Consider the following 23,014-nt stretch of genomic DNA (forward strand, 5'->3'; position numbering starts at 1 on the left):
CAGACGGAGAGGCTTCAGGACGCTCTGCAGCTCCGCACACACAATCAAGCAACCAGTGAGGAAAACAAGACAAAAGGGGGAGTCAATCGGAATGCCTGGTTTGGCACAAGGAATGTGGTGACACACTTTTATAATGTGGGAGATCAAAACACAGAACATCTCACACTGTAACATTTGAAAAATGTAATTATCTCATCTTTGACCAACAAGTCAGTGTAATTACATATGAGGTTTCAACTTAAACTGCCTCATTATCACATTTCAGAGCTCAGAAAATGGCCCACGCTTCTCTCAGGCAAAGGAAATGATGACATAATTACAACAAACTATTAAAGCTGCTATTGAGAAAAAAATAAAAATCTGTCTTAAAGTTTGGGGAGTTTTTCAGAAACTAGAATTACCGCTTCAAAGTTATATGTCTGCACGGAACTGTCAAATTGCAGTTACAGTTTACATCCATGTCTGTCCGCACTCAAATGTAATCATGATGGCTGACAATACTTAATAAATACGGATATTGCTGCATAGAAGCTACAAATTCAAAAACATGGATGCTTCCACACATATTCAACTCAGCAGCACAACAGATCTCTACAAACAGCACATTTTTAAAGTGAACACTCAAATTTCTGTCAGCAATTCAGTATCTGACCAAATGTCTCCGCTTCTGTTCCTGAGTTATGGCGCAAAACAGTAGCAAAACAACACAAACATTATGATGTCACTTAAATTGACCTTTGGCCTTTTGGATATCAAATGCCATCACTTCATCATTCAATCTGTCATTTTTATGATGTTTTGCCATAATGAACAAATTCTTGAGCTGTGGCCAAAAACAGGTTTGTGAGGTCACAGTGTCCTTCACCTTCGAACTATGACCACCAAACTCTAATCAGTTCATCATTAAGTCCAAGTGGACATTTGTGCTAAATTTAAAGAATTTCCCTGAAGGCATTCTTGAGATATTGCAATCACAAGAATGAGATGGACACAAGGTCACAGTGACCTTGACCTTTGATATTTGGCCGCCAAAATCCCATAAGTTCATCATTGGGTCCCAGTTGAAGTTTTTGACAAATTTGAAGGAATAACCTTCAAGCGTTCTTGAGATACTGTGTTCACGAAAGTAGGATGGGCACAATGTATAGGCCTAATGTCACTAGAATTGTATCAAGAATAAGTTATTATATCATACAGATAAATTTCAAGACAGAAGTTCCAAATTACAAAGAACATTTTGTAAAAGTAAAAAAAAGAAAAGTAATTATGCTATTTAAGTCACAGTTTTATGAGAAAATGATTGAATATTTTACAAATAACGCAACTCTAATGAGATGTCAACATATTATAGGATAATATTTTGCTTACATTTTGATCACATGTGCATGTTCATTTCCTCCTCCCGTCCCCCTGCCTGCTGACACGAATCCCACATGTAAAACTGGTTTCATTTCTTCATAATTAAGATATAGGAACCACTCCTCTATACTCTCTGATTGCATTGGCTGCTGGCATGACTGTACAGCTGTACTGATTAAAGGCACATTAGTCTGACTCACCGGATGGAGACTGTGGCTGTAAACCTGCCACTGGCCAATTATTCAGGCATTCTCCCACCTCTTGCTTGCATACTACCATTCCCAAAATCTTCCTCACTATGGGAAACAATAATTTACAAGCTAATAACCTACACACCAAGGCTGTGTAATTAATCATATTTTGATTTCAATTTCAATTTCGGCTGCGAACAATTACAAAAACAATGTAATCGATAAAAAACAATTATTTTTCCACACTCCGATTTGCAAGTACACCCCTATTTTGTCTTGTGCCCTGAATGCGCACTTTCGTCCCTCCTTCTCTTAGCCTGAGCCCAACACTCGCAGCCGATACTACCAGACATTTTTTAATGCATTGCTCTATATTCTTTTTTTTGTAACCTCATAAAAAGACTAATTAATAAATAAATATCCTCATTACAGCATTTTTGACAACAAATCTATTGTGGCCTAAGGCACAGCACTGTAGGTCCTACTATGCAAGACTAAAGACACACATACATGTGCCTCTTATGTATGGGATGAGCTGTGGCCTCAGTGCAGTTTTGTTTCGAGTGTATCCAAAACATGCATGCAACATGCATCAACATGTGTAAATGAGCACAAACAGCCTGCAGACTCAATTCACCAAATTCACCCACTTCACAGATTTGCTGTCCCTCTCTGCTTTCTGTGTCTTTCCAGTATTCAACTATTTGTATAATGTCAATTTAGTGTCCTTGCCCAAAACTGTTAAAGTAGGGCAGAGCCCACCTGGATCCTGCCTGGCAGCTGTGCCTGTGCTCACAGCCACTGTGCAATATTTTGGTTTGGCATTCCAGTGTGTTTGACCCATTTAAAGAGTCTCAGTGCCACCGCAATGCAACTCACTGCAGACTTATTGAACGCTACACTTGTAGAGTTAAATAGAACGCCACTGTGATTATTTAAAAAAGGTTAAAATGCTTTTCTTTGCAAAATAGAAAGCTGGTATTCATATCCTGTAACGGTTAAGTGCCAAAGACTGCTCCTCAATAAAGGCCTGTAATACAATCAAAAAATACTCCTAATATAACTGCTAACATTTAAACACATCCAGATTCACAGCACTGACTTACATATTGTTAAATTCAGCACTCAGCTGCTCTCAGGTTCACTCTGTACCACTATACTGTTTACATTTACTAATTGATGCCAGTCTCTTCGACTTCTACTGTTCTCTGGTTCTGTGTTAGATACGGCAAGTTTCACACTAAAAGACAACTGAATAAGGTGCACATTATGCCCTTTGAGTCACTGGAAGGCATTGAAAAGTTTGTGAAAAGTTTGTGCAGGAAATTACGTATTTTATTGATTGTGATAAGACAAATTTAAATATTGCATGCAAAATTGTAAGAAAGCAGAAGATTTACAAAAAACAAATCTACAGACACATATCCAGAATAAATAATCATTAAAAATATATATTTAGAATTATTTTACAGACTTATTTTAATTTTTGAGCACTCTTTTTTTGTTTTTTTTCAGGCAGTTTTCTTTTATTATTTACATTATTTTTAGGTCATATCTTCTTTAGTTGCTAATTATCTTCCTTAAAGGTTTTTGAAAAAAATTGCCAAAGTTTTGAAGTGTTAAATACAATCAAATTTATGTATAAAACAGGAGAAGTGAAGGCTTGTCTCTTACAATCTCCCTGCAGCTGAGGTAAATAAATACACACACATCATGACATCATTAGTGTGATAACTAAACAGTTACATCTTCTTTCTCTTTTCACTGAAAGTTGGGTTAAATATCCAGTGAGAATTGTCATCGTACTATTACACAGTAGGCATTGCTCAAATGCCTACTGTGCTATTGCTGACAACTGCACATACAGAGGAAAAGCTTATAAATAGTATTTATAATCGCTCGTAAGCACATGATATTCTAATAGTGAGGAATGCGTTTAACTGAGACAGCTCAACTCCAAAAATAAGCAGCAAAAGTGATATAACAGGCACACAGAGAGACAGCAGAGGAGCTCAGCTGCCTGGTTAGAGGTTGTCCTTCTCTAGTGCAGCCTTTCTGACATTAATAATTATATCTTTGTTTATAATTAGTGGTTTTACAGATGTGTTGTAAAAGGTGAGGAACAGCCTGTCACAAATGTGAGACACTTGTGAGACACAGTGGCAATAACAAGCACTTTTAGCAGACGTACACCAATGGTGCATATTGCCCAGGTGGTTACATTGCAGCCTGTTTCACGCTCTCTCTCATTACAGGAGTAAGTTAGAAACTTGTCTCCATCGGTAACTTAAATGCAGAAAACCATGGGAAAATAGAGTCCAGGTAGAACTAGAAATTTCGCCATGCAGTTGTGTGCCTGGGGGCGCCAGTCAAGTTACACTTACAGTTAAATCCATGTCTTTGAAAACATGGACGCATCACATACAGAAGATCTCTACAATCAGCACAGTTTTCAAGGTATATCTTGAGTGTTTTTGAGTTATGGCCAAAAACATGTTCTATAAGGTCACCATGACCTTGATCTGTGACCTTTAACCACAAGATTCTAATCAGGTCATTCCTGAGTCTAAGAGGACTGTGCTAAATTTAAGAAAACTCCCTCAGATGTTACATTCATAAAAATGAGATGGATTCAAGGTCGCAGTGACCTTGACCTTTGAACCAAATTCTAATTTTGTTTTCTTTTTTCATATTAGTTCCCAAATAGGCCTATAAGTTGGCGTAAGCATGTGTCCATCTATCAGATTGACAACATTATTTTTTTTATTTCCTCCATTTTCACGACAGTCAAATTTTAAACTCCGCTGAAGAAAAATAAGAATAAAAATAAAAAATATGCAGATGGCCAAAACTCAGAGTCCATCCATTTTAACCCTTTAAAACCTGAGCAAATTGATTAGATTTCTTTGAAAAACACAGTGAAAAGGCAATGGGAAACTTAACAGACATGGCCCAAAAATAAGCAAAAAAAAAAGAAACAAAGTTACAAAAAAAAACCAAGAAAATGACCTTTAAAAAAGTACTTAAAATAAACACAATATATATGTATTTTTTGTTTTATTTTATTTTCTGTAACATATTTTAAATGATAAAATAAAATTAAAATTAAAAAATAAAATAAAATTATTCTAATTACGGAAATAAAATACTGGACATTTTTCTCTTTTATTTTGTTTTTTGGAGATAATTTCCTAATAATCCTCACCCGTTTTTTTAAAGCTCACCTTTAGGTAATTTGCCACCTTTTACTAATGTATTGCAATCCCCCTGACATTTCTTGCCAATTTTCTCAGGTGTCAAAGATTCAAATAGCTTGTAAAAGGTGTCTTAATGCAGCACAAGAAAAGTGATGTCGATCCAGGGTTAAAATACAAAGTCAATGCTGTGGATGGGATTTCCATAACAGACTGTGGTGGACCCATATATACACTCCAGACATGATTAATATCACTAATTAGCGCATTAAATGGGAAATATCCAGTGGGTAAACAGTTAAAATGAAAAGTATTCTTATACTCATACATTCTGCCTCACCGAGAGACAGAGAGTTGATGTGGTTTAAGAATCTTAACAAGGTAATTGTACTTTGTGGAAAAATTATATCATGTCTGGATGGCATCTTTCACTTGGCATGACTGCATGCCCTAGAAAGTGACACCGTTATGCAACACAAAGTTTTTTCCCACTCTGTCTGTTGTGACCAATGACAGAACATAGGCGGGCTGAGATGAAAATGAGGCAAAGAGCTGGTGTCACCCAGCCGAACTAAACATTTACCACAAAAGAGTCTAGTGGGAGACATGACGTGATGGCACTGTGTCCACAGACAGGAAATCCTCAAAGAGCTGTTTTATGAAGGGAAAACCCTGCTCATGTTTTATTGTCCATCTCAGTGAGTCTTAACTGACTCAAAACCACACACACACACACACACACACACACATACTCAGCATCTTTCTAACCTCAAAACCCAATGACTATAATAATTAAAACCAACTGACAGCTCAGGAAACCAAGTTGCTTAGTGGCTTTACTGCTTTATTGATAGTTATCAGCTCCACTGCTGATCCAGTTTTTTTTGGTACAAAACAACACATTCTCATTCTATCTTGTCAAATGTTGTCTCTTAGTCAGTGCTATTTACATCTACAGTACAAATGATGCACCAGGTATCCTCCTGTGTCTGTTGCTGATGTTCTGGGACGGCGAGTACATTTTAAATGTGTTAAACCTATTTGACTAGTCCGTTCTCACTCCACATTCATCAAGTATGTCCAGTCTGTCAGTACTTTTGGCATACGAGCATGAAGCCAAATGCAACCCTATGCATTCAACCGCAAGGCGGCTACGCTGCATCAGATGAGAATGTGTTTTGGCACAACCGGTGGCGTTGTTTTTATATGCTGGATGGCCCCTTACCATGTGCCTCTTTTGCCTAAACTTAACCATCGATGACTTTGTTGCCTTATCCCAACCATCGTGACAGTCCATGCTGGGATCCATGAGCTCGTGTTGCGTAAACACACAGAAGAAAACCTAAAATGTCATAAGTAGATGAAAAAGGTCACTGACAGAGTGGCACCATGTGATGAGTCAGGATGAGAATGTGTTGATTTTACAAGAAATTTACAGTTTCTGCTTGTTAGATGTGTATAGTGTTTTTCAAAACAAACTCACAACATCAGCAACACACCTCGTATTTATGTTTATTTCTTGTGCAACAAAAGCAGTTGGTTTGGTTCAGGGAACAAAAATGTGTGGTTGGGAAAAAAAAATATGGATTGGCTCAACATTCAAATGGGAAGCAAATACTGGGCTGTGGGGACAAAGTCATGAAATTTTCTGGCAGCTTTTATAAAACATAAAATATATATATATGTCAGTTTTCTCAGGTTTTAAAGGGTTAAGCAAATCTCCATTTGTTCCTGTGAGCTCAAAGTTTATGTTTTATAAAAGCTGCCAGAAAATTTCATTTCTCTCACAGTAAAGACAGTAATGCAGTGCAGGCCTAATAAAGTGACTTTATGCATGTTATGCACACAGTGACAGTCTCTTTTAAATTATGAAGTCAACATTATCACCCCTTAAAAGTACATTTGTTTCTCTATCTAATAAATTTGCATTGCTGTATATAAAAATATGTATATATATATTTCTTCCTTTCCTTCCTCTCAGCTCATTAATAGTGTGCTGATTTTAAAGGCTTTAAGAGGAAGGGGGAGGGGTGATGTCATAGGGTATAACTGGAACTAACTCCAACTATTGTAAGCAATTTCTTTGTATGTAATAATGAAAGTCAGATTGTTTTTGTGGTGGGGATGGCACACTGTCAGAGCTCAGAACAAAGAGTTTCATTGTCATTGTTTGCTTCACAGGAAGTGTAGCACATATGACAAATGTAGAACTTTGAAGCTTCAGCCAAAATTCCAACCAGAATATAAAGCACACATAACCTCTGTGTGTCCTCACAGCCAGTTATGGTCCTGATGGGTCTTAGGTCAACACACATCAGAAAAAGGTCAAAACTATTGACCCAATTCAAATGTCTTGTATTCTGTTTTGTAGTTACTTTTCGCTGTTTTCATTTCAGGTTCCCTTTTCATTAACATTAGACCCTTAAAAGTGACAATTTACTGCACATTATTAAATGTGGCAGCTCTGCCTGGACTTACAATGACCACTGTCTGACAGACCAAATCATTTAATGTTTCGGTAATTAACTTTGGAAGTGGTTACAGACTGGGTCAGATTACCCTACATGACATTGGGAGAGTGCCCAGGGGTGTGCCGGTGGGGGGCACCAAAGCCGAGTAGACCTTTAAAATATTTGTCTTATTTTACATTATTCACTGAAGGGATGCAAACAGGTACAAAATTAACTGTCGATATTAAAAAGATCACCGTGAAATTGACAGTCAAGTAGTCTACAATGAAATAGTGCCGCCAAATGTGACCATATCAGACAAATTCAAAATGGATATGCATCAGCAAAATGGGAGTGCTACATGAACAGCAAAACACAAAAAGCAACCATGGGACATGTCTATGATTCACAATGTACCCAGGATCACAATGTTTTTTGGGTTTTTGTTGAAAGATACAATGACAGAGAAATCCACCAGAAGAAGGCACCAACTGCACTTGTTTCAACTGATTCTTTTGTTAAGCCTCATTCCCACTGCACAAAAAACCCACAAACACCTGCCAACATCTCACTTTTTAATGTAATGGGAAAGGTAACATTCTGCATTCACACCTGGGTCAAATGACACCTGGCGAGATGCAAAGCTGTGCAACCACAAAATATTCTCCGCCTCCACCTAAGCAGCACTAAAACATCGATCTAAATTAGTCTGCACCGAGTTTAAAAGAGAAACTGAATAAGTAAACGATATTTAAAGGGAAGTAACCCCCTTAAAAGTACCACAGACCGCTGTCCATGCTGATTTACTGTTTACCCAGCTAGCAGCAAACGTTCCCACAACATTGACTGATAATACCAACAAGTTGCAAGAATGTTTTAAAGAAAACATTTCAATCTAATGTTTAAAGAATGTTTTAAGAATGTTTATCATTTTTAATATCCCAATAAGGTTAAACACTGACCAAGATGTAACGTTAAAACTGTAATATTCTGAGGATGTTTGGGTGATGTTGAGAGGTTACAGATCATGGAATATTCTTTTATAAAACATTCCCACAATGTAACGAGAACAAAGGAAGAACATTTTAAAAGCAAAATTCAGAACATGCTATTGAGGACTGAGATTACAGACAATTTTAATGACAATGTAATGTTATGTGACATGATGACAACAATAAAAAAATTTTAACATTTCTTGATGTTTATAGAGAATGTTTCCCTGACTTTAACGTTCTTTGACCTAATTTCTTTTAGGTCAAAGCTGCTGAAAATGTTACTAAAACATTGCATTAGTTACATTGTGCCATTCTCTAGCTGGGTACCTGTTCTCCAGTCTGTGACATCAAATGGACACACCATAACAACCCACACGCACATCTGCTTGTCTGCGGCAGAGCTGTGTACACAGGTCTGCTCTACTGACAATGGGGAAGGAGTGTATAGCCTTTTTAGCAGGTTTAACTGTGTTTTTAAAAAGAAAAATGTGTATGTGTTAATTTTGGAGGAAAACATGTATTAGTTATGATTATAAAGTCTTGGTATGGCTCTTATTTTTTTCTGAAGTGTGTGGGTTAAGCTTGTACATATAAATCACAAACATAAACATAAGCACAAACATCATAAATAATATTAATTTATTTAACCAAAGGCTAATTAACAACAGCACGGATACTGTTAAAAAAAATAGAAGAATACAAAAATTAACCAGAACACTCACATAAGAACATAGCACCAGAAGAGCCTAAATATTAATGAAGACTGTCTGTAAAAATCAGCAGGTGGCGCTAAAAACAGCTGTTTGTGACTGCAGCGCTCGCTCGCTCGCTCTCTCTCTCTCTTTCTCTTGCTCTCTCTGTTCTCTATCTCTCTTTCTTTCTCTTTCTCTGTCTCTGTCTCTCTGACTCTCTAAATACATAAACAGTAGCAACATTTAAAACAAAGCATGGCGTTTCAGTTTCTTGTTTCATTTGATTCATGTATGATTTCATGTGACTGATAAATGATTGATTGATTGATTGATTGATTGACTGATGCTGTAAAATTTTCTGTAAATCTTTGGTCTTTACACCCAAAGTAAATGTGATTTTTTTTACATGTTAAGTGGGCGCAGGGGGGCACTTCTAGTGTGATAACCCTCGGGCCGCGCACTTTTATAATCCGGGTCTGGTTACAAACGTGTTCTTCATCCCTCACTAACTGAACATACATTTCCAAATAGGTGGATTTCATCCTGGTATATTTAAATGTTAGTGTGAGTGACAGTGAAGTGTTCATTTCTGTCATGATGACACGGTACCTTCTTCATTCATGCTCCAGCTGCCGTACTCTGGGTCTGATATGTATCCACAGGTGCCCAGCTCAAAGTTGCAGGAGCCGGGCAGCAGCAGCTGCTGAGCCCGGAGGAACCCGCACAGAAGCAGCACTACGAGACGAGACAGGACATCAGTGCTGCTGAATTTAACTCTGCTTTCACACACTTTTGTCAGACTTTAAAGTTGCTAAAAGTAAATTTAGCTAACAAGACAAAAGTCTGAATAACTTTGTTGCAACTTTCTGTATTCCCCCCCGATGAGTGTGATTTACCGTGGAGAGAGAGGCGGACGCTGCTCATCTTATCCGCGGTGCTGCGAGTTCGGGAGCTCCCTCTGTAGTTTCTCCAAAGTATTCCGCTATATTCCCCAGAGAACAGCTCGAAGAAACCTCCTCGGATTGTCTTTCACATGTTGTAAGGATGTCTGCAGGAGAGATGGAGTGTTTATCCGGCTGGATGAATGGATGGATGTGCCGGGGGCGGGGAAGCAGCAGCAGCGGTCCAGGTCGCGGTGCCTCTCCGCCTCCCTCTGCTGCTCTGTCCGCTCACTCTGATGATGAGCCAGGGCCGCACACGACCGGTGCAGGGCCTTTGTTGAGTGCCCCCCTTCCCTCCCTAAATAAAATGGTTAAGTTGCAACAACTTTTTTCTTTTCTTTTTTTTTTTTGTATGTTTTATCTTCCCCTCTGATTCTTATAATCTGTATACTCTGTTGCTGTTTTTATACCTTCATGTATCTCTTTTTATCTCTCTGTGAAGCACTTTGAGCTGCAAAAGGTGCTCTATAAATAAAAAATATTATTGTTATTATTAATATTGTTATAACTACAGCTAAATTTCAAGTAAAGTTAAAAATTAAAGATAACATAAACATAAATTCATATTCATACTTATACTTTCCTATTTCAAGGCACTTTCTTTCTAAGATTTTTTTTTTAAAGATCATCTTGTCATAGTGTGGTACAAGGTGTCACCTGTTCATCAGTAATACGTTCACACTCACTCACACACAGAAAACTGGGATACATTGACATGAAGATGCTGGAGATTGAACCACTAATCTTCTGATTTGTGGACAACCCACTCTACCTCCTGACCCCAAACGGCTTCATATTATGCTTATATACCATACTGATTCATGCATATGTAGAGTCAGTTAGCTGTGGTTTTGCAAATTAGGTTTATACACACAAGTGTATAATGTGTACAAATACTGCTTCGAATGTCTCCCTCGTTTCACTCTGCGCACAAAACGCACTTTTCATAATCAAGCTTTATACAATATTTTACATTAATATTATTGTCTATTTTCATTAATAACTAACATTAGCACTAATCATGAATATCAAATATTCATGAATTTTCAGAATTAGAATCCTTTAAATGCCAGCTTTTGTCGTGATGCCACTATGTCAATGGATATGTCAATGATTAGCAGCAACACTGACTTTTTTACATCATTATATTTTGTGCAGTGTCAAATATTCACACTCATACCGCTGTGTGCACAAAATATGCTTTTCAAAATAAGGCTGTAAAAAAGTGATACATTAATATGATTTTTTTTACTTTCATCGAGTTTATTAAATATAAATACTGTATATATCAACATCATAAATATCAAATATTCATGTAATATTGCCACTTTGGTTTTAGATGAAAAAACACACACAAAATTAATAATTTTTAATCAATTACATGCAAAGTAGTAGTTGTTGGCTTTCTTTTTTTTAATCCAACCTGATTTGCAGCAACATTGGTTATGATAGTGAACCTAATGGAAATAGCATGTAAAAGAAAAAATGACATCATCTGGTGGAAAATAGTAAAAATTACAAATTCCAAGGCCATATGCATTAACACAACCAAAATTATCAAAGAATAAAGAGTGAAAAGTGCATCAAATGCGGCAAACAGTCCCTAGGGGTTAACATTCATAACTGTAAACAGGTCAGAGAAACTGGCAGAGGATGAATGGAGCTCTGCTGGTATAAACCTTTTTAAACTCGCTAAGTGGAATCCTTTGTCATTCCTGCTGGAGTGATGTTAATTCAGTAGCTCACAGAAAATACAATAAAAGCATTGAAAAGGTCCATACAGGGGAGTTGCAGGTCAAGTCAAGTCAGGTCAGGTCATATTTATTTATACAGTCCAGTATCACAAAGTACAATTTGCCTCAAGGGGCTTTACAATCTGTACAGTACAATACAATATCCTCTGTCCACAGGACAGGAAAAACTTCCCCAAAAAACACTTGGAAGAAACTTCAGGAAGAAAGACCGAGGCCAGAAACAGACAGATGTGCAATAGATGTTTTGTGTACTACAGAATAACAAAATAGTAAAATTATGTTACAAATGACTGCAATTATTTACACAGAATGTAAACATATGAAGAAAATGGATCTGGAAGGATGTCAAGCAACTTCCAGGTGTCAGCAAATATCTGAGGCCCGAGCCACATGACTTCGCCTTCACCATGGAACCTGGAGAGAGGACAAGAAACTCATAAGAAGCAAAGCACATCTTACAGATACGAAACAAAGACAGAAAGGGAGAGAGACAGGAGAGGCTGAAACTCCTGTAGGACACAGATTCAGATCTAACATGTGGAATAAGGTACCGAGAGCCAGGTGGGGGGAGAGGTCCCAGGAGACAGAGAGACAGAGAGAGACAGATGAGAGGCACACAGCTGTGCTTGTGGGATACAGACAGCAGAGGGTTATTTAGATGCAGTAGCTCTCTGAAAGTTAATATCATTCTCATTGGCAGGACCAACTAGGCTTTAGCTTGAACCCAAACTGTCAGTTGGATAATGAAGGAATAACTGATTCATTGAAAGTTAAGGGAGAGTTTGGATTTTTTGAAGCAGTATTGTATGTTGTACTTATTCAAATAGGGGTTTTTCTAGAACTCAAACCCTTTCATATTCCAAGGGTTTCATCTAGAACCCATCAAGTGGGGCTCCACATCATCCTTAAATCTGTACATTTCCCACAGATCTCTCTCCCACTAACTATGTTTTTGGTTCTTAGTGGAACTCTCCTTCTACAAAAGAGTTCTTCAGAAGCAAATAGTTCTGGGTAGAACCTCAGCCATTCAAAATTAACTCTTTTGGAACCTTTACTTCTATGCGTGTAGTGCCAAATCAAAAGGAAGGTTTGATATCACATCACAAATAGCAGCAGTAACTCATGCAGCACTCCACGCAGATAACGGAGGGATGAAGTGAATTCATGTGTTCACTCTCTGCTACATCCCTGTATATTCCTCTATTTCCTGTTTTGAAATGAGAGTGGTTTTTCCAGGGGATGAAACATCTAATGTGAAATATATGTGAGCCCTGCAGGATATACCCAGAGCTCCAAATCCAACCGTTTCCTACTGTGGAAACATATTACACATCTGGACGTGCTTATATTCAAAAACAGCACATCCCGATACATAATCCTACAAGGTTGCTTCTGCTTACTGAGCAAGATTTCTGTTTCTCTGAATAGATGATACATGATATAATATCACAGAGAAAGTGAAAAGAGTTAGTTTAAAGCTCTATCACCTAACACTGTCCAATGCTTAAACTCCAGACATATATTCACTAGACTGGAATGAATTCATGTGTGACAGGAGAGATTCCTGTGGTCACAAATCCTCAAAGTCTTAAGGGATCAGAGCAGAGTTTGTGTATGTTGTTTTCATATGGAAAATACACAGTCCTCCTATTAGACCAACCTCAACAGCGGTCTGTTTCTGTTCCACTGAAATGTGGGGAATTTGATAAGCTCAACAGAAATCACATCTCTGTAATGCCGAGTAGCAATAAACTGTGATGCAAAAAAAAAAAAAGAAAAAAAAAGCTGCACCTGAGACTAGCAAAGAAACTCTCACTGTTGTACTGGGCTGAAAGTTTCATAACACATAAATAAAGGTGAAAATGAGTTATTGAGAATTTGAAGACTTGAATTCAGAGGCAAAAAAATAGAAAAATAAATAAATCAGATACATAATTTTAATGCATAAATGTTCAGTGCAAGAAATTCAATGACTTTTTACATTTAAAAATCAAATGAAACAGATTGACTTCCATATATGAGTTATTTTCTAACTTTCTAGAAAGGCACTGTCTTAAAGAGGTATGTCACCGATACAGAGAAGGGCCTCGCATAAAACCAGGCCCTCTCTGCAGAAGAGAGATGCACGTTCTTTTGAATTCAGTGTCACACGACCAGAGAAAAAAAGAGAAAAAGGACACTACACTTCTCAAGAGGGAGAAAACCCACAACTACCAGAATGCATTGCACCTCACCAAATGCTCCTGCTGGTGGGTGACATAATGTGGACTGGTCCAAGAGAAAACAATGACGACCTGCGATTTCATATTAAAAGTTAAATGCCTAGTTTTATTGTTTGATCCTAAGTTGGATTTTTTTTGCCTCCATTTTCACTGTGCAGGAAGCAGTTTGGCGCCACTTCCTGTTCACTCTTTTTCGCTATTACAGCTCAACAGGGTGTTAAAATATGTTTCTGAAAACATTTGAGGTAATAAAAAAGGCAATGCAAAAGCATAATCTTGATTTATATTTAATCACCACTGTCTAGTTTTCCCCTTTGATCAGATATGAGAGCAATAGAGGGGCAGGTAACTTTTGATCAGCTCTTTACGCTTAGTGAACAGCCTGTAGTTTGAGTAACAGCCCAGAGAGCAAGATCACAAGGCCCAACAAAGAACGCTGAGCTGAAACGTGTCAACATTTTTTCTGCCTTTCTTTCATTTCTTACTTTCTTCTTTTCTCCAATACAAGAGTTCTGTGAGCACACCAAAAGGCCACTCCTCATTATGTTGGTTTTTGTCATTGACTTTTTTAAATAAATACATGTGCACATCTTTTTCTGAACATCCATTCATTTATGAATACAAAAGAGAAGATCTAAATGGGCTAATGGGTTTTTCTGTTTCATGTTTCCAATAGAAGTAATATCAGTCTTTGTGTCAGCAATGTCACAACGCAAATCATATTATACTGCTTATCTGACAGCTCTATCATAACTGATTTCACTCCTGACGCTGCCAGAACCCAATCTGGTTTGACTTGCTCTCTGTAAAACTCAGACAGTGTTTAAAATATTTTAGTCCAACAATTATCAATCCTTGAGCAGTTTCAAAACACTTGTGCTTGTGAAGCCGGCGCCTGTCCACATCAATCACAGGATGGATCAACTGGAGGAAACATCTTGGAAAGTCTCACTTTTGAAAAAGTCTGTGTAATATTTTTGAACTGCAACAATGCATGTCTGGTGCATACAGAAGAGCAATGAAGTGGTATTGAGCTTTTTTTCAGGTTTTTCCACTCCCAGATCCTCCTGTCAGGCCTCTCTCAGATAGCCCAATGTGGCTGTACTGTGTGTATGCACCCGTCGCGATGTATCCACTGTGGAACAAAGTGGCTCGATAGGGAAAAGATGGAAATGTTCTTTGTACAAAACTCCAAACCTGTCAGTAAATAAGTCTAATATAAAGCATACAACTCTGAGCATTTCTGCCAGCCAAAGATTCTCTTTTTTGGCCACAAATTATCTTTCAGCAAAGATAAGGGCAATCTGTCAGTGCCTAAATTTTTTTTTCACTTATCTATTGATTTTCTCTGTCCTAATTTGTTCATCAGTTTACTCTTCTCTGTTTATGAGATGTGTTGACAGTGTGGTGTGTGGATTATTTGTGGGGTAACAAGATGATACTGCTTCAGGAAAGATATGTTAAATTCAGTTTGTGAAAATCACATAATAAATTACATTGCATTGGGCTGGAGGCAACAAGTCATAGACAATATCATAAAAACTTAGAAAAATAACTATCTTGAGCTATCTTGATACTGCTAGAAGAAAGTAAGAAGGTCTGTTATATATCAATTTATTTAGGTGGGGTTGTTGGGGTTTTTTTTTTTTTTGGTTTTTTTTTTGTTATTTAGATGAACCAAATCCTCTAAATTTGGACAAATGTTACAGTCCATGTGATGAATGTTCAAAGATGTTTACTGTGAGGTTACTTTGCAAAGCCTGGTCCGTCTCTGCCAGCAGCTGTCAGTAATCAGTAATCAATCAGCAGAGTCTGGTGAATCCTTTTTAAGGAGCACTCAGACAACACAGAAGCAGTGAATCTACTGTTGGAGAGAGAAATGGCTGTACTCTGTGAGCTGTCTGTGAGGTAACTCATTGCATACTTTGGTTTCTCTTTAGTATTTGATTTATTTTCTCTCAGTCTGTTGAGTGCATTGCTTCATGTGTTTGTAGGCTGTCATGGGTTGCATGCCTGCTGATTGGCAGTGTAACTTGTCTCCCTGCACCGAAAGGTACTGTCAGCACTCCAAAGAATCTATGTCAAGTTTAACCTTTGAGCAAACTGTCTTGATGTCTTTTGAAAAAATATGGAAGAAATAAACTAAAACTAGCAAAATATTCTTTTAGATTAAAAAACTAAAGTGCTTAAATTCCAACAATTTTTAATTTTGATGGTTATTTGTCGTTTAGCTTTTTTTTTCCCCTAGATTTTTAAAAATGCTCTATTCTACAAATTTCTGGTAATGTTGTTGAACAGGGAAGTGACTTGAAAAAGGTGCTCAAAAATTTAAATAAGATGGCAACATAATTTTAAACATGCAATAATGATTTTTTTTGCCATCTTTTCTTTTTTCACATTTTCCCCTTCATATTAAATTTTGTAAATCTTATGTTTTTGCTGTTTTTGAGAATTCTTTCCAAGTTGAATTCAAAGGGTTAAATACTTGTGAAAGGATTTTGAAAGTTGCTGCAGCTTTCAAAGGGTTAAATGTCAAATGAGTAACTTTTTTTTTTAAACTGAAGTTTCATGTCTGCAGGTCATGGCTCAAACAGTCCTGCTCAAGCAGCTGGTTATTTGGGCTGGCAGTTGCCTTATGGTGGTTCTGGTTCTGCTTCTGGGTATGACAGTGGATACAGTAACGCAGGTGTAGGCTCGGTCGGTGAGGTCTATTACTCCAGCTCCGAGTCCACAGAGGGTGACGGTGCTGGAGCCACTGAAGTTGAGAGTGAAGCTGTTGTGGATGAGGAAGTCCCTGAGCCTGTCCTCAGTGACGTGTCCGACTTGGAACCAATCTACTCGTTCAGATCTCGCTCCAGCTACCAGCACGGAAGAGCCACCTTCTCCCAAACCCGCTACACTCCTGGAGGGGTTGTGTTCCCGCCTCTACCAGCTGTCCCGAGCAAACAACCCGCCAGAGATCCATCCAAAGGAGGCCACTGAGCTTCTTGAGAGGAAATGCTATTTAGAAACTTGTATCGGAGAATTAGTTTGATTTTGAGCAAATTCTGATGGTGTTGCTTCATTCCTTTTATTCTCTTCCAGATCATCCATCCTCAGATTGTGGCCTCATGTGATACAACTTAAAGGAAAAATAAAGCTAGGCTTATCTGATTATCAGTCTCGTTTTTTTTTTGGTTTTCTTTTTGTTTTTTTTTTTCCTTGAAATAATGAGGTTGAAGCTGCTTCTGTGGCTTCAGCAGCAATCTGGTCAAGTAGACTAATTCACTTGCACGAAACTTCTTAAGTTTAAGTAAGTTGGGTGTAAGGACAGTTTACTTTTACTCGGAAGTAATTCCTCCTGTTCGTACTGTCCTAAGATGTGCATTTTTCATTTGTGGTTGAGAGCAATGCCAACACACCTTTTTGAAATTTCAATTTCAATTTTTCATTTGTTATTGCACTTAAGAGTTTCAGTTGTCCGACCTTCATTAATTTGAAGAAAACATAACCATGGATATAATGCCCTGGGTGAGGCCAAAGCAGACATGAGATCACAACTGAATTCACAGTATCAGGATATTAAAAGGCACTTCCAATGAGCAAATGTCATGTCTGTATTGGTTGCCATGTATGTGCTCATGTTTAAACTTAATGTGCTGCCTCCATCCCACCATTGTGGATCTGTTGGCATTGCCGTAGTGGCATCTGGGAGTCTAAATGACTGGCACAGAAGGATCCCCAAAATGTCATAAGTAGAAAGTCACTGGGGGGAAAAAAGCACCATGTGACAAGCTGAGAATGTGTTGCATATTTGCATGGGACTTTAACATTGGATTCCTACATTGAAAGTCCAGGGTTTGTTGGACCCATCCACCTTTATTACTTTGTTAGTGGCAGCATTTCACCCTGATGCTGTTCTGTGGTGTATTCCACAAATATGGGTTCTGGTGGGCTGCTTTCTCAAGTGACACAGCACCTGTCCCCCTCAAACTACATAAATGCATCCAAACCATCACGACAGCTGTCACACAGCTTGTAAGGGCTTCACATCTGTACAGATGTTTGTTTTTAAGAATCCTGACATCCCACTTCAGGCTACTGACCAAGTCTTTGTTAAATAGTCCTTAAAATAATTAAAACAGTGGTGTTAATATACAACTGACTCTGTGTAGTTCATGATGAATGTATATAGTCTCTCTGACTGCAAAATGTAACCATCACCCACAACATGTACTCTGTTAACAGGAAAAAACTTCAAATTCCAAATCTCTGACATTCAACAAAAAGTTTATCTGACATGTCACATTGTTGAGTCAACATTTAAATCCATCAGCTTAGAGCCAGGTATTTTAAGTCAGTGGAGAGCAACTGCGGCGCCTGGTTCTCAAATCTGCAGCTATCTTGATGTCGCAGGATTATCACTGTCCAATTCTGCATGACATCAGAGTAAGTCGGGTTAGTCTTGGACACAAATCTAACCAGCATGCATTGCTTGTCGATCGCCGGTGATTGGCTCTGCACAAAATTGGCCAAGCTTGAAATGTGACTATTTTCTCTAAATGTTCTTATCTGCACGGTGCACTGTGAATGACATCACAGTTGAGAAATGCTGCTGATTGGTTGGTTGTAAATATGAATTCTGAACAAGTAAGTTGATCATTGATCCAGGAACACTTGGTGATATCAGATCTTGCCTTGCAACACTGTGTGCTTACAGTGACTACAGCATTAAACTGTTTGGTTATGTTCAGGCACTGGCAGCACTCGGTTAAGATTCATAAAGATCGTGATCTGGTTTAATCCTCTTATCTTGGGTCATTTTCACCACTCTCAGTATTTAGCATCTCTAGATAAATGTTCATTACTTCACCTAATATACACTCACTGATTCACAGTCCATCCTCACCTGCTCTATAACCATTCTGGCATGCTTCTGACAGGGACAGGCTTAAGTGTATCATTCGCTCTTGCAGAGAAGTTAATTGGCTGCAGTCTTCAGTCCTTTCTGGACACTGAGGCGGATGGGAAAGATTTTGGCCGACCCCTCCCAACCTGGACTGAAATTCCCCCCTGACAAGAGGCTACAGTCCATCCTGACGCCACAGAAACCGTTTCTTTCCAACCTCAGCTGGCCTCATCAACGGGGACCGAGCAAAGACATAGGTTTCAGTTATATATATGGGGGTGGTATATATGAAAAAGGGGGTTTGGGGTCCTCCCCGAGGATATTTTTAGCAATAAAAACTTAATTTCCTTCACTGGTGAATTTGTATGCATCATGTTTTGCCTTCTCTGCATCAGCTTATGGTGGACATTACTTGAATATTATGGAAAAAACAACAAAAAATGGCTCTGCTACCGTCATGTTGGGTGGACCAAATGCATGTCTCCCGAAATCTATGCCCATAACCTTTTGACCCACACTGACACTGACTCCTATCCCTCTAACTTTATTTTATCCTATCTCTATTGATTTTTATAATACTTGCTTTTATTTTTTATTTTTAATTTCTCTTGCTATATTCATGTTATACATAAAAAGTAAATTGCTTGAGTGTTGAAATAAGAGTCATTTCCAAATACAGGACACAGATTTAAAATAGGAGCTCTATATGTGGCCTATATGGCTTTCTAGCATTTAGTGTCTTTTATATTTTTAAATTTGAACACTTTTACTACTTTTTGCAGTTGGGGTTATACACTAAACTACATTTTGCTGTCTTTCTTTGTGCAACAACATTTAAGATGAATCTAATCTAATTCAAAAAAAGAAAATTAGCAACAAAAGAAGAAATGACCCAGAAATTGGTAAGACATTAGTAAAACGTACATGAAAAATCATCAGAAAATTAGGGGGGGGGAAATAATTTAAAAAATTATCTAAAAGGAAATGACTTGGAAAAGTGCTTAAAAATTCTTATTCCATAATATAATTTTAAACATTTTTTTCTTTTTATCCCTAGACATTTTTCCAACTTTTAAAAAAAATAATTTTCTAAATCTACTAATTTTTTGCAGTTTGTCTAGCATTCTTACCATGTTGCTCATCCCCTTTTCCCCCATGTTTTTTAATTAAACTGCACCAATAACTCTGGATTCAAAAATAAAAAACTTATGAAAAGGGGTCTGAAAGCAGCACAACAAAAGTAATGTTACTCCAGGTTTCAAATGGTTAAGAAATGTCAAATGAGTATCTTTTGAAATTGAATTTACACAAATTGGCATGATTTCTTTAAAAAAGAAGAAGAAGAAGAAGAAGAAGAAGAAGAAGAAGAAGAAGAAAAAGAAGAAGAAGATTAGTAGTAATAGTAAAACATACACAAAAAAATTGGGGAAAATAATAATAAATAAATAAAGGAATAAAGGAAATTACCTTAAAAAGTGTTTAAAAAATTGTATAACATAACTTTAAACACACAAATTCTGATCATTAGCTATATATTTTTCCACTTTTTTCTGTAGCTCTTTTAAAATAACTTTATAAATCTAATAAATTCTTGTAACATTTTTTCCTAAGTTTTTCATTAATCTTTTCCTATTTTTTTTATCTTTGACTTTTTTATTTTTATTTTATTTATTTTTTGTTTGAAAACTTGTCAAAGGTGTCTGACAGTTGCACGAGAAAAGTGTTGTCGCACCAGGTCTCAAAGGGTTACTTTGCAAAGCCTGGTCCGTCTCTGCCAGCAGCTGTCAGTAATCAGTAATCAATCAGCAGAGTCTGGTGAATCCTTTTTAAGGAGCACTCAGACGACACAGAAGCAGTGAATCTACTGTTGGAGAAATGGCTGGACTCTGTGAGCTGTCTGTGAGGTAACTCATTGCATACTTTGGTTTCTCTTTAGTATTTGACTTATTTTCTCTCAGTCTGTTGAGTGCATTGCTTCATGTGTTTGTAGGCTGTCATGGATTGCATGCTTGCTGATCGGCAGTATAACTTGTCTCCCTGCACCTAAAGGTACCGTCAGCACTCCAAAGAATGCACATCTGTGTCAAGTTTAACCCTTATGCAAATTGGCTTGATGTCTTTAAAAAAAATATATGGAAGAAATAAACTAAAAATTAGCTAGACATTATTTAAGTACATGAAAATCAGTTTTTTAAAAAAGCACTTACATTTTCTAACATTTTTTTTTTAAGTGTTTATCATTATTTTTCCTTAACTTTTTAAAAATAATTTTATGATCTACTAATTTTTGGCAATTTGTTGAATATTCTTACCAAGTTGCACATTGTAGTCTGCAATCTAAAAATGGATCTCTCTCTCTCTCTCTGTGTGTCTTTTAACTGAACTGACACAAATTCCATGTCTGCAGGTCATGGCTCAAACAGTCCTGCTCAAGCAGCTGGTTATGTGGGCTGGCAGTTGCCTTATGGTGGTTCTGGTTCTGCTTCTGGGTATGACAGTGGATACAGTACGCAGGTGTAGGCTCGGTCGGTGAGGTCTATTACTCCAGCTCCGAGTCCACAGAGGGTGACGGTGCTGGAGCCACTGAAGTTGAGAGTGAAGCTGTTGTGGATGAGGAAGTCCCTGAGCCTGTCCTCAGTGACGTGTCCGACTTGGAACCAATCTACTCGTTCAGATCTCGCTCCAGCTACCAGCACGGAAGAGCCACCTTCTCCCAAACCCGCTACACTCCTGGAGGGGTTGTGTTCCCGCCTCTACCAGCTGTCCCGAGCAAACAACCCGCCAGAGATCCATCCAAAGGAGGCCACTGAGCTTCTTGAGAGGTAATGCTGTATGGACACTCAACCAGAGCATTAGTTTGATTAGAGCCAGTTCTGATCTTGTTGCTTCATTGTTTTCCAGATCCATCCATCCTCAGATTGTGGCCTCATGATGCATCTTGAAAAAAATAAAGCTATGCTTATCTGATTTTTCTACTTGGTCTTTTCTTAAGAACAATTGATGATAAAGCTTTTGATTTAGAAGTTAATCTAAGATTTTAATGGTCCTTTTTTTTTTGTTTTTTTTTTAAGATTTGCATCATGGTCTTGTGTCCTGTTGCCTCTGAACAAGGTGCAGCAGTTTGAACTGGGATGTTTGTTAACCAAGGCTGCGTTACAGAAGTTGTTCCACTTGCTCTCCCTCACTTCCCCTCAGCCCTTGGTATTATGTAACAGCTGACCTCGCACAGAGGACACTCAGAAAGCTGGCAGGGGCCTGAAATAAAACGCACCTGCCCTTCACTTTCAGCATGATTATCACGGATCAACCACCAGTTGCAGGATTATCCACTTTATTCTCCTGCGAGCGGACATTAGCCAGGCGAAGGCTTCTATATATACACACACACACAAAAAACAAAAAGCATCAGATGGTGTTTATTTATTTTCCAGTTTATTCTTACTGTTTTTTTTTTTTTTTGGGGGGGGGGGTTGGCATTTTAGCCTTTTATTAGGACAGAGTAGTAGTGTGAAAGGGGGAGAGAGTGGGGACGACGTGCAGCAAAGGGCCTCGAGTGGGAGTCGAACCGCAGGCCGCTGTGGCAAGGATACTGGCTTTTTTTCATTGGGTGCCTGCTTTATCCACTCAGCCACCAACATCCTGCCCCTTATCCATGGATGTATTTTGCATCACATGCATAGCTGCAATGCATTGTAGGTGCTATAAATCTCTGAAGTGACCACTGATGTTCACTTGCTTCCTCACCCCTCTGAGGGTCGAAATCACCAAGTTCACTTCAGTTTTTCTGATTATTGGCGCGGCCCTTAAGATGGCAATGGAGATTCCCCCTGAGGGGAAGTGAAGGAGGGCAAGTGGAACAACTTTTAGAATGCAGCACATGTCTCTGAAGATGTGTGCAGAGCAGTCTCTGATTTCCTGTTGCTGAGCAAACCTCAATCACATCTCATCCACTTTATTCTCCTGCGAGCGGACATTAGCCAGGCGAAGGCTTGGCAGAGGAACAGTTCTCGGTCCAAGTCGGGTCAGCCTCACCCTGATGCCGGCTCTCCTTCTCTGTCTGGCGCCCTTGGTTTTGTTTCTGCCCACTGGTCTGACTGGCGGCTCGGCATATGCCGGTTTGCAGGGATCCTCTCACAGTCTGCTGCATTCAGTCCAAAACCCGAAACAACTTTTCCTGATGTTGATAACTTAATGGTCAGATTGCAAGTTTTTATCCAGCTTAAATTTTGCATGTTAGAAATGTTTCAGTATTGAGGTTTTCCAGGAAAAATGTAGAGACATGTCTCAAATGTAATTTATATAAAATTATGTGCAATTTTTTAAAAAAA

The 23,014-nt window shown here is 38.2% G+C and overlaps 1 protein-coding gene and 1 long non-coding RNA gene across 2 annotated transcripts in view; one reads left to right on the forward strand and one right to left on the reverse strand.

Annotated features, from left to right (window-relative positions):
- Positions 1 to 9,988, reverse strand: part of mamdc2a (MAM domain containing 2a) — a 71,585-nt gene extending 61,597 nt beyond the window's left edge. The window contains exons 1-2 of the mRNA XM_042488492.1: positions 9,778 to 9,988; positions 9,491 to 9,616 (exon numbers count right to left, since the gene is read on the reverse strand). Of these exons, the coding sequence (XP_042344426.1) occupies positions 9,491 to 9,616; positions 9,778 to 9,805 (154 nt within the window). The 5' untranslated portion in view covers positions 9,806 to 9,988. The remainder of the gene's footprint in view (positions 1 to 9,490; positions 9,617 to 9,777) is intronic.
- A 10,495-nt stretch (positions 9,989 to 20,483) lies between these two features.
- On the forward strand, positions 20,484 to 21,653 carry LOC121944535. The gene is made up of 4 exons (XR_006105913.1): positions 20,484 to 20,590; positions 20,677 to 20,735; positions 21,094 to 21,508; positions 21,588 to 21,653. It is a non-coding gene; the product is annotated as an uncharacterized LOC121944535 (long non-coding RNA).
- Positions 21,654 to 23,014: the final 1,361 nt, after the last annotated feature.

Source organism: Plectropomus leopardus, chromosome 6 (assembly GCF_008729295.1).
Source record: "Plectropomus leopardus isolate mb chromosome 6, YSFRI_Pleo_2.0, whole genome shotgun sequence".
Taxonomy (NCBI): domain Eukaryota; kingdom Metazoa; phylum Chordata; class Actinopteri; order Perciformes; family Serranidae; genus Plectropomus; species Plectropomus leopardus.